Below are 12,831 nucleotides of genomic sequence, written 5' to 3' on the forward strand. Positions count from 1 at the left end.
CTGGGAGCACAGGCTCAGGCAAAATCAGCTTTGCTCTGTGTTAGACCCAGTGAGGTGACTCTCTTACGCAATTGTACAGCAACTACCTTTATTATGACCCGTGAGGCATCGGTTGTCAGAGGCATTAAAGACAAGAGGCCCAAAACGGACTCGCCTATGCTTAGCCCACATCAGCAAACCATGATGTAGTTACAGTTTTGAAATGAAATGTTAAACCAGGCAACCAGAAATCGCCTAATCAGCACAAGTGGGATAAATCTCAGCCTCTGTCACTGTTATTCTGTTTTGCCCCTGCTTTACCCGAAAGGAAAGCAACCTTGCATTAACCAACTCACTTTGCCTCGTATGACTTCCTTGTTCCTGCCCCCTCTGCCTAGAAAGCCTTTCATTTTGTACAGCGTTAAACAAGCACTTAGCTTCCATTGCCAAAAGGCTTTTCTGAAAGAAAGCATTCATAGAGCCATGTGATGGCCAAGAAAGGACCAGGTTTTGGATCATGACATCTTGTTAGAAATAAGGCGAGCCCCTGCCCCTCCCCCCTCCCCCAATTCAGGGGTCCTGGTAGAACACAAAACATACTTGGGAGCCAGGCAGCAAGGCAAATAACTTTTAAAAAAATATATTTTATTTATTTTTTACAGAGAGGAAGGGAGAGGGATAGAGAGTTAGAAACATTGATGAGAGAGAAACATTGATCAGCTGCCTCCTGCACACTCCCTACTGGGTATGTGCCCGCAACCAAGGTACATGCCCTTGACCGGAATTGAACCTGGGACCCTTCAGTTCCCAGGCCAACGCTCTATCCAGTGAGCCAAATTGGCTAGGGTTTTCCTGGTTTAATTTTGAGACCCAACAAGCACCCTAAAGGGTCCAGGAAAACTTTTTCCTTCTCTATACTCTGGTCTGTGTTACGCAAGGAATGGGAGCAAATCATGCTCTTTAGTTCCAAAGGGTCTGTGATACTAATCTTTAAATGAGTAAGGATTTTGCTCTTTGAAAATTCATGTAGCAATGGAAACAGCAGGAGTTGGGAGTCAGACAGAACCTGCAGCATATCTCTGGTTTGGTTCTAATTGAGCAAATGATTAAACCTTAAAGCTTCGTGAATGGCATGGGTAAAAATGAATAATGAAAATCATGTTGACCTCCAACAAATGCAGAGAAGATTCAATAAATTAAGAGCATCTGCCTCATAGCAGGAACTTAATAAATATTAAGTCCTTCTCACTAATAAAATAAATATATACCTGAGAAATAATCATGTTCTAGTATTTAAATGATCTACCTATCATGTTATAGATTACCTTCTTGGTTTACCCAGAATCTTACACTAGACTTTGGGTGCAAACGGTAGAAAAGAATCTTGATTCTGTGAAAGACGTTGGATGTGAATTTGGGAACAGAGAACACCCAACTTGCTGAATTCCCACATTTGATGGCTGTCAGTTAAGAAAGTAATCAAACGGTGATTGTTTTGACTAAAATACACAGAAAGTTGCTGAACAATTAACATAAAAACAACAACAAAAGCAAAACTGGTTAAGAAAGGCAGTTTCCTACTTGGAAGGCTGGTAGAAGCTGTGGAAACTCATCTTTATAACTATTAATTTCACGTAGAGGGATTTTTTGAATGATATGTGTTGTGCAGTTATGCATTAAAACATATAATGTTGGAATGGATACAGCTTATGGAAGTCCAGGAAAAGGCATACACTGTGGGAAGTACAGGTCCAGACCAGGTCTACTGAATGGTCCCAAATGCCATCCTGGCTTCTGAAGGAGTTGACGGCCAGGCTGGAGATACCCACCTCTCCTATTCACCCTACTCCTTTTCCACCTCTCTGTCACCTAGCAGCAGCCTCCTCAGTGCCCCCTTCACCTCTCTGTTTCGGAGGGTGTAGATCAGGGGGTTCAGGAGCGGGGTGACAATGTTGTAGAGGAGGGTGAGGAACTTGCCCTGGTTCTGGGAAGAGTTGTGCCCCGGCTGCATGTACATATAGATGATGTTTCCATAGAACAGCGAGACCACTGTGAGATGGGAGCCGCAGGTGTTAAAGGCCTTTTTCCTCCCGGATGCTGACCGTATTTGTAACACAGCCCTGACGATGTAGCCATAGGAGACCAGGATGAACACCAGGGGTGACAGCACGATGCCCACTGCCAGAACAAAGACAGTGCCCTCAATCACAGCTGTATTGACACAGGCCATCCGGATCAGAGCAGGCATCTCACACAAGAAGTGGTCCACACTGCGGTGCCCACAGCGTGGTAAGTGCAGGGTGACCGGGGACATGGCCAGGGAGTTGGCCACACCACAGCCCCAGGCCAGCGACACTAAGCCCATGCAGAGGCGAGGTTTCATAATTACCATGTAGTGCAGGGGATTGCAGACTGCAACAAACCGGTCATATGCCATGACAGCCAGCAGCAAACACTCTACGCCACCCAGACCCAGGAAGAGAAATAGCTGGATGGCGCAGCCTGTGTAGCTGATGGTCTTGTCATGCCCACTGAGATTATAGAGTAGCTGGGGGATGGAGCTGGTGGTGAAACTGAGGTCCAGGAAGGAGAGGTGGGTGAGGAAGAAGTACATGGGAGTGTGGAGGTGGGAGTCCAGCCGGGACACCAGAATAATGGTGGTGTTGCCCACAATGGTCAGGAGATAGGCAATCAGGATGACCACAAAGAGGATCTTCTCCAAATGGGGGTGGTCAGAAAATCCCAAAAGGATGAAATCTCCCTGGGCACTATCATTGGTCCCATCCATCTCTACTGCACCTGAAGAAGAACAGCAATACCAGTAATGGTCACAGACAATACAAGGCAGCACTTACTGTGAACCAGGGATCCTCTATGCTTTTTACAGTTATTTGCGGGAAGCCACAGCTTGCCAATACTGTCAGTGCACCAAGGAACGCGGAAGGCTGGTGGACCTTGGGCATTAGCAGGGCTGATGCTAAGCACTGATTGTTCCTGTTGAGATAGTGGTGGCTCAAGGCAATTCCCTAACCTGATAACCCTTTTACTGTTTACCAAACTTTACCTTTGATATGCCTGTATGCATTGCTAAAGGGCAAATGTGTATTCAAGTAAATAAAAAGCAGACCGGCCAGAGGTCAGTGTGCTCTTCATGAAAGAGACACCACCTGGCCCCCACCCCTTAATAATTCATATTTCTTGTCTAGTGTTTTCATTTGTGCATCAGCCCCTCCTTCAGATCCTGAACCCAACCATTCAGGTCGCGTCAGTTATTTACTCATTTAACTCCAACAACAGTGATATGGAGTTGACAGTCTTATTATCCCACATTTACAGAAAAGGAAACTGGGGCAGATGTATTTTAAGCAAATGAGCATATTCTAGAAAAGGCAGCGCTTATTTGAACCAAGGAAATTGGGCTCAGAGTCTTCGTCCTGCGCTGCTGGCACCGCTTGTCATTTTAATGACAGAAGCTAGTCCTGTCATGGCCCAGCCACTGATTTTTCTTGAAACACGATTTCCTTAGCTCCCGCTAAAACTTCAAAGACCCAAAATGGAATCCCAGAATAATGAATTAATAGTATGTAGAAAATATCCATTATATGAAGAATATTTTATTTGTTCTTTAACTCAAGGACACACCTCATTCATTTGACCATTATTCTTGGGGTAATTTTAAAGTACCCAAATAAATAAATAATACATGAGATAACTGAATATTACTAAAGCAACATACACATAAATTAACATCTCTCTCTCTATATTGGTCTGATTTTTAAGAAATTGAGTATATATATTTTTTTCTTCCAAAGCACTATATGCTGCCTGAGAAAAATAAGACCACAACAGGTAATGCAACTTTAATGCAATAATGTACATACATGTGCAGAAACCTTTATCATATTGCAATGCTAAGAGTTTATCACATTCAAACAAAGCATGTTTGAAGACCTAGAGCACCAGTCTTACAGACAACATAGAGGCATCGATTTAACACGTCTTGTGCTACAGCCCCAACCCCACTGCTACAGTCCCTTAGCCAACAAGATCACAGAAAGCTCTTTACCTTTTATAGTTTTCTCATCTAAAATGGTAATCATCAAGCTACCTTATTTATTTTATAGATATTTTGATATTTTTTAATAGTTGGTAAATATGAAAGTATGTTGCCTAAAGCTTATGTGTCATATACACAGGAAATGGGAAACTAAGCCCATTTCTCTAGGCAGAGAAATTCTATATTTAACATATATTCAAACACACTTTGGAATATAATAAACCATGGTCAATGGAGGGCATTTGGAGTTGGGGAGTGTGAATCACTCATTCACTGCTTTCACCAAAACAAATAACAAATCAAATATTTAAACATTAAATATAACTATTATAATAAAGCACAAAAGTTGTTTCCTGATCATCTTGAATTTAGATAGGTCTCACTAGGCAAATTGCAATTCTCAAAAGCAATAAAGCAAAATATAACTAAATTTGCATATTTTTAATAATGCTATAAGAAACACCACTAAAAATATAAAGAATAATAAAAAATACTAGAGTTTTCAACATGACAAATGAAAGGCTACCTTTTTAATAATATTTTCAAAAAATTGGCAAGAAAATAATGAAACATTTTTTTAATATTGAAGACTAAAGAATTTAAACTCCCAAAATACGTGGCTACGATGATAGATGGCAGGAAACAGGACCATGTTTTTCAGAGCAGGCCCATGTTTTGCATCTTTCTAGCTAAGAGTGACACCTCTCCATCACACCCACAGCTGATAATAACCTTTTCAATGCTCTTCCTTTTTTTTTTTTAAAAAAAAAAAAATGAAACTCACATCTCAGGTCTCATTTCCTCACATGCACTTGACAAACCTCAGTCTTTCTTAACAAAACAAACTCTAGTCCCAACATAAAAAAAATAATAACTTTTATTTTGTGTTCTTTTATACTTTGTCTCTTCAGCACTTTTATATCTCATCTTTAAAAAAATAATTTTGCACTAGTAAGTTTGATTTGTTTTAATTAAGTAACATAAGTTGTGATGTTATGTGTTTGTGTATAGATTTGTGTCTAAGGTGTATGTCATAATCCACACATTTTCCAATAGCAAAGGACACGTTCCTCATTTTCTATTCCTTTGAGACATTCTATATGGCTTTTAAAATTGTTGACAGTATTACAGCTGTCCCCCAGTTTTCCTCCCCATCCACCCGCCTCCTCCAGCACCCGCCCCACTCCAGGCTTTCACCACAGTATTGTTTGTGCCCATTGCATAAATTCTTTGGTAAATCTCTTCCCATCCCCCTCACCCACCGAGGTTTGTTCCATGTATCCTCTGGATCTATTTTGTTGGTCAGTTTATTATGTTCATTAGATTCCACAAATAAGTGAGATCATGTGATATTTGTCTTTCTCTGGCTGGCTTATTTCACTCAGCATGATATTCCCCAGGTCCATCCACGCTGTTGTAAAGGGTAAAAAATCCTTCGTTTTTTTACAGTTGATAGTTTATCTATATGGCTTTTTAATTTAACCAACCAATAGAGAAGTGCAATTTATAAATTGAGTTCCTCAATCCAGAAATCTACTCACAGTATTTACTTCTGTGCTACCAGGTTCCATTAAAAATCAGAAGTCGGAAGGTGCAGATCTAGCTGGGGGACCTCCATGCACGGGATGTCTTCTCCTCTCCTGGGTTCAGGCAGTTGCTCTACCAGGTGTAACTGCACATGTGGAGGAAAAAAGGCACCTCTCCTGGCTGTAGCCCATGGCTCTGTAAATGCAATGGACCATGATGATTGTGCAGGTGTAAGGCAATGAGCCCCAGTGATGCTGTTTTCCTGAAAAAAGAATGGAGAGAGACCCTGACGGTGATCTGGGGTCATCCACAGCCCCACGCTCCAGGGAAACTTCTGGACCCATAGGGCTCATTAGTACATACACTGAGGTGTGCCATGGGCATGCATCACAACAAATCCCATAGGCTCCGGGCAGAAAATGAGGACCATGAGAATTTGTCCCTTGATATATTAAGGATTTATTACTTCATGAGAGCAAAGTTGGGACTCATGCCACTGCTGGGCCATTTGTTCCCTTGCCTTGCTCCCAAGAATTATGATATGTTTAAAAATCAATTGAGGCATAGTTGGTCCCATCCTACCTGGAACAGGATCATAGTTTGTGTTTTTTTCCTCTTTAGATCTACTGAAAATAAAGAAGTGTTTGACATTTTTTTACTAAGAATTTTATGCATAAAAAATGAATAACCCATTGTCCTAGATAGTGGAAAAAATTTTATGGGCACATTGATTAATATTTTTTCTAATTTAAGGAACCAACAGGGTGAACTATTTTATTTAATTTATTTAGCTTTATTTGGGGATTTGAAAAGAGGATGTCATCATATGTCAGTTCAAACTTTTTTATTTCTATTTACTTTCTTTCTTTTTATAATAAAATTACTGGGTGAAATTGGTTAATAAAATTATACAGGTTTCAGGTGTACAATTCTATATGCATCATCTCTATATTGTATTGTGTGCTCACCACCCAAGTCAAGTCTCCTTCCTTCACCATTTATCCCCCTTTTACCCTTTCTACCTCCCCCCACCCTTTCCCCTCTGGTAGTCACCATGCTGTCGTTTGTGTCTATGAGGGTTTGTTTTGCTTAATCCCTCCAGTTTCAAAAACTGACTAGGGAGAAGTGGAGAAAATATCATAAACCCATGATTTATTATATTGTGTACATATGACCATGGGTTTTTAAAAAAAATATATTTTTATTGATGTTAGAGAGGAAGAGAGAGGGAGAGAGATAGAAACATCAATGATGAGAGAATCCTTGATTGGCTGCCTCCTGCACGCCCCCTACTGGGGATGGAGCCTGCAACCCAGGCATGTGCCCTTGACTGGAATCGAACCTGGGACCCTTCAGTCCGCAGGCTGACGCTCTATCCATTGAGTCAAACCAGCTAGGGCAATGTGGGTTTTTTTTTAATAAATATTTTTTATTGATTTCAGAGAGGAAGGGAGAGGGAGAGAGAGATAGAAACATCAATGATGAGAGAGAATCATTGATCGGCTGCCTCCTGCATGCCCCACGCTGGGGATTGAGCTCGCAACCGTGCATGTGCCTTTGACCGGAATCAAACCCAGGACCTTTCAGTCTGTAGGTCAATGCTCCATCCACTGAGCCAAACTGGCCAGGGCTATGACCGTGTTTTAATGCTCTTACAGAGGCAACTATGATATCACAAGGCTGAAAATTTAAATAATAATAAAGTAAATAAATGAATAATAATTGAGTCCTTGCACTCAGCCAGGCAACACCAGAGCAAAATCATACTTTTTAAGTCAACTGACTAAGGAATATGTCAAAATAATTATTTGGGTGCTTTTGAATAGATACAGGCACAAACTCAGGATGTGAAGAGAATGCACCTTGCAGGAGAGTGTGTAGAACTGTAGGTGTGTAGCACGTGCAACCCTCCTCCATCCTGCCCTCTTCCTGGTACAATGGAAGAGCTGCTCCCCAGAAACGTGAACGCAGGGCCAGTGCTAAGAGAACAGATGGCTTTAATAAATCCCAGTGTCTCCATTTCTCTGCCCTTGGGGACTGAAGAGTTTAAATTACTACTCTAAATTTGCTCAGTTCCTTCTACTGGCAAATAAAGCTATTTTACTTCCTGCTCCCACCAGCTCCACATATCACCACCCTCCCAGTTCTCATCATTTAGGGCCTTCCCACATGCTAGAATAATTAGCAATTTAGTTACATCACTTGACCAAACAGTCACCCCATTGTGGGGTGAAGGTGGGTAAATGATCAAAGTAGTTATTTAAATAAATCATCCAGTTTCTGATAAACTGTAGACATAGAAACTAGAATCTAATGTTAGGGGGTGACTTTTTAATCATTCTTTATTAATTTAGTCATTCTTTATAATAATGTGGGCTAGAAAAAAGGCCAATGTATAATAACAGAGAGATGCACAATAGTAGGAAGTGAAGACAAGGAGAGCAGACCCAAGGCATCCTGTGGGGGAGAGGAGTTGGCACTATTGTGCAGTTCAGATGAAGAGGGACACATGGAACATAACTCAATTTTTTTAAAAAAAGGTTTTAGTCCATAGAATTTTATAAAATGTTACCCATATTTCTAGCAAGTGTAAGACAGGTGTCATGTGTCATGTGTATGAGGCAAAGCGGGATTTCGAGGTGTCATTGTGTTGTCACAGAAATTAAAGCTATAGGAGGCTCCGTAGGACCATGCCTATCACTAGATTCCATCACCTCTGCAAACTCAGTCTTCTATTCAAATTTCCTCTACACATAAAAATTGATTTTACTCACTTAGCACTTGACATTAAACTTTATTGGCCAGTGATTGGTTATAAATAATAATAATATCACTTCAGAATACTACATTTCCCACAAAACACTGTCAGCTCCATCATTTATTTCTGCAACCCCAGCAAGCAATCATTTATTTGTTCAGTAAGTGTGCAGTGAATGACACCAAGGACAAACCGGTGTTTGAGGTGCTTAGGCGATATTGAACATATTGCTGTCAACAGACAAAGACCCCTCCCACAGAGTGCTTACATTCTACCAAAAAAAAGACAAAAGCAACAGAACAAAAATGAACTAATAAATACGACAGCAATGTAACACATTGGAAGTTGATAAATAATATATTGGGGAAATATATTACTTTCCAATATATTATTGGTGAAGGGCACTGGGAGGGTGGGCCCAGAGTGGACAAGGGCTGTATAGTCCTCACTGAGAATCTGAGTTTGAGCAGGATTTAAGGTTTAAATGGAATAAGTAAAGGAGACATCAGGGCAAAGGGAATTGCAGGTAGAAGACACAGCTGGGAGAAAGGCCTGATGGTGGAATGTGGCCAGCAAGGGAGGCCAGTGTACTTCTATCTTGGGCACTAAAAGGATGAGCCAAGCTGCAGCATTAAGAATAGATGTGAGAATGGCCAGAATACAGCCAGGATTATGATGTTAGGAAACTGATGCAGCAACCCCAAGGGAGTGGAGGGAGTTCAGGCCATGGATGCAGAGGCAGAGATAGGGCTGGCAGAGCTCTGGTGATGCTGTGAAGGGAAAGCTGGCAGCATTTGCTGACGAACTGAACGTGAGCCAGTGAAATCAAGAGTGGAATCCCCAGATTCTCTACCTGGGCATTTGAAAGAATGTAGAATGTAGTTGTCACCCACTTAGATGTAGAAGCCTGTGTGTGTGTGTGTGTGTGTGTGTGTGTGTGTGTGTTCACTAGGCAAGGAGTTGGGGTAAAACTTTAGGGTAAAGTGTTAGGTATGTTGACTTTAATGTGTATTTTGATGACAAGTGGAGAGTTGAGTAGAGGAGTCTGCATTCAGGAGAAAAGATGGAGGAGAAAGTAGAAGGATAATCAGGAAATGGATGTGGATTTAGAGCATTTTACTGGTAATGAATCAGAATTACAGAAAAAAACATTAGAGACCTTCCAGGAATTGGGAAGGGAAGAAGAACAGTCATACCAGGAGATGCACAAAGTTTTTGTTGTTGTTGTTGTTTTTAACAGATATTTCTTTTTTATTTTATTTTTATTGAATTTTATTAGGGTGACATTGGTTAATAAAATTATATAGTATACAATTCTATAATTTATTAGCTATACATTGTATTGTGGGTTCAGGGATTTCTGATGTTAGGAAATCATAATATGTAAGATTATATTTAGCAATTAGGGTAACTCAGCTCATGGTAATTGGCATATGTATAGTTACAATTTGCATTCCAGCTACTTACTAGTAAACTTGGATATCCTTGATCAGGTTGAACATACTGTGAGTAGAAGATCTCTTTTTCCAAGAAGTAAGATGGAGAGAGACTTTAGAGAATGGCCTCATTGAATTGGTTACTTAGTTCCTCCGGATTTGGTGATTTCCCCAGTTCTTCCGTAATTCCTCAGTGCCCTGGCCATTTTCTGGTAAGTCACGGTCTTTTCTTTTGCCCAAAAGTTGGGCAAGTTTTGTTTGTTTTTTGATACAAACTGAAAGATGCCTTTGGTTTTATCTATCCACTGAATACAAGATGCCATCTTGGGATTACACAGAGATTCATGAAGGTATTCAAACAGTCAGAGCTTCTTCCTGCCTTTCCTCCCTTTTGCTGGAGAACAGGAGATTGTACCAGCTGGTTTTCAGGGATGTTCTGCAGAGATGGATGAATATTCCCTTCAAGACAGAGGTCCACAGGACGGTTTATTACTGTTTTCCAGTTACAGAGAGGTTGCTCTGGAGGCAGCGCACTATAGTAGCTAGGATTTCCTCGGAATGAGAAGAGTGGCTGATGAAATGCACGCAGTCTTAGCGATCTGGTGGGTACTGAAGATCTCCAGTTGAATGTTGCCTCAGTACGTCCAAAGCATCTTCAAATGCTTGGCCCAGCCTATCTTGTTCGACACAAGCCCTACTTCTTATTAACTTGGCAATTCTGTAAACTGCTTGAAGTTGCTGCGTTTGCCGAGATCATCCATTTTCTTCTTTGGCTTGAAGGTTTCTTTGCGATGGTTTCCAGTGGCTCTGATAGAAACTATGGGTGCTTCGTTCACCTACGAATGTTTCATTCTCAGCCCATCCATCTTACCTGTTCTTCAGAATCCAATCTAGGAAATCACCTGCTCCTCTGAAACACGAGCCTGCATCACCCTCTGCACAAAGTTTTGTGGCTCTTGGAATGCAAGGGATGAAGAAAGACTTAAGCTGGTTTAATAAATAAAAGAAATCATTATAGGAAACCAAGATGGCGGCATAGGTAAACACCGGAAATTGCTGCCTCCGACAACAACTTCAAAAAATACAACTAAAAGACAGAACGGTCATTATCCAGAACCACAGGAAGGCTGGCTGAGTGGAAATTCTACAACTAGAAGGAAAGAGAAGAGCACACAGACTCAGAGGAGCTACGAAAGTAAAGTGCAGAGGTACGGGGGCTCCCAGCGCGCGGAAAGGGGCGGGCACCTGAGGACACGGCTGTCTTTTTTGATCGGGAGGGAGTCACAAGCTCCCGACTGCTCTGAACTCCGGTTCCGGGAAATCTCTGGGGTCCCAGGGCTCATACGAGGAGAAACTGGACGGTCTGGCAGCAGGCAGAACTCGGAACTTGAGGGCGGCTTTCCCTCAGAGGTGCTGGCAGCAATTACCGGGACACTGAGACGCGGGGCCCCTTTGGCAGGGCTGAGAATCAGCCATAGCTGCTTGCTCCGCCCTGTTGATTCCGAGACCCCGCCCCTTCCAGGCTGCTGCAAAGGCTTTTGCATATGAATGCCCGGGTCCTTTGCAACCTGAAAATTACCTAACAAATTGCAGCTGGGCCAGACAGACCCAGAACTTCCAAGAGAAGGCCCAAGGCCCCACAGCAGCTTGCATTGCTTCACAGCTGGGCCTCATCTGGGCACCCCCAAACCCCCAAAAAAGGAAGGGGAATCTGCATATCTCTTTGTAGCTCCTGCTGGGTAACCTCAGGAAGAGGCTTAATTAGCACCTCCTTAGATCCAAGAGCCAGTGTACCCAGTGGTCAGAGTGGAACCATCCAGATTACAACTCCTCAGATTCATAAGGAACACACTCAGGGGGCAGACTCAGTGAGCACCAAAGCCCCATTGAAGCAAGTCTTGCCCCAGAAAGAGTGTCTTCAGCACAGAAGTTCTCCAACTGTAGACACAGCTGATTCTCACTGCCAATTGGCCTGGAGGTCAATTCCTCTCAGTGACACCTGAAACAACCAAGGCATAACTACAACAAGACTGTGCACAAAGCCCACAAGGGGGTGCACCAAGAGTGTCTACCTCAGGTAATTGGAGAGGCTGAACCACTGGGCCCTATAGGACACCTAGCACACAAAGCCACTCTACCAACACAGGGAAGCATAAAAAATGCGGAGACAAAGAAACAGGTCACAAATGACAGAAATGGAGGACAGCAAACGACTGGATATAGAGTTCAAAACCACGGTTCTAAGATTTTTCAAGAATTTTATGGAAACCGCCGATAAATGTAGTGAGATCCTCAAGAAATCTAATGAGACCCTCGATGTTGTGATAAAGGACCAACTAGAAATTAAGCATACACTGACTGAAATAAAGAATATTATACAGACTCCCAACAGCAGACCAGAGGATCGCAAGAATCAAGTCAAAGATTTGAAATACGAAGAAGCAAAAAACACCCAACCGGAAAAGCAAAATGAAAAAAAGAATCCAAAAATACGAAGATAGTGTAAGGAGCCTCTGGGACAGCTACAAGCGTACCAACATTAGAATTATAGGGGTACCAGAAGAAGAGAGAGGGCAAGATATTGAAAACCTATTTGAAGAAATAATGACAGAAAACTTCCCCTACCTGCTGAAAGAAATAGACTTCCAAGTCCAGGAAGCACAGAGAACCCCAAACAAAAGGAATCCAAAGAGGACCACACCAAGACACATCATAATTAAAATGCCAAGAGCAAAAGACAAAGAGAGAATCTTAAAAGCAGCAAGAGAAAAAAAGTCAGTTACCTACAAGGGAGTACCCATATGACTGTCAGCTGATTTCTCAACAGAAACCATGCAGGCCAGAAGAGAGTGGCAAGAAATATTCAAAGTGATGAATAGCAAGAACCTACAACCAAGATTACTTTATCCAGCAAAGCTATCATTCAGAATCGAAGGTCAGATAAAGAGCTTCACAGATAAGAAAAAGCTAAAGGAGTTCATCACCACCAAACCAGCATTATATGAAATGCTGAAAGGTATTCTTTAAGAAGAGGAAGAAGAAAAAGGAACTCTTACCATTTCCACAGCATGGAT

The 12,831-nt window shown here is 41.9% G+C and overlaps 1 protein-coding gene and 1 pseudogene across 1 annotated transcript; both read right to left on the minus strand.

Moving 5' to 3' along the window:
• Nucleotides 1–1,822: 1,822 nt before the first annotated feature.
• LOC102419641 (olfactory receptor 2W3) lies at nucleotides 1,823–2,767 on the minus strand. The gene has a single exon (XM_006100193.1). It carries the CDS (start codon nucleotides 2,765–2,767, stop codon nucleotides 1,823–1,825), a length of 945 nt encoding a protein of 314 aa, XP_006100255.1.
• A 6,949-nt stretch (nucleotides 2,768–9,716) lies between these two features.
• On the minus strand, nucleotides 9,717–10,686 carry LOC111828215 (annotated as a pseudogene).
• Nucleotides 10,687–12,831: the final 2,145 nt, after the last annotated feature.

The sequence above is a fragment of the Myotis lucifugus genome, unplaced genomic scaffold (assembly GCF_000147115.1).
Source record: "Myotis lucifugus unplaced genomic scaffold, Myoluc2.0 scaffold_302, whole genome shotgun sequence".
Classification (NCBI taxonomy): Eukaryota; Metazoa; Chordata; class Mammalia; order Chiroptera; family Vespertilionidae; genus Myotis; species Myotis lucifugus.

Excerpts from the sequence above, each read along its gene's own strand:
- LOC102419641 (XM_006100193.1), bottom strand. The coding sequence starts at position 2,767 with ATGGATGGGACCAATGATAGTGCCCAGGGAGATTTCATCCTTTTGGGA.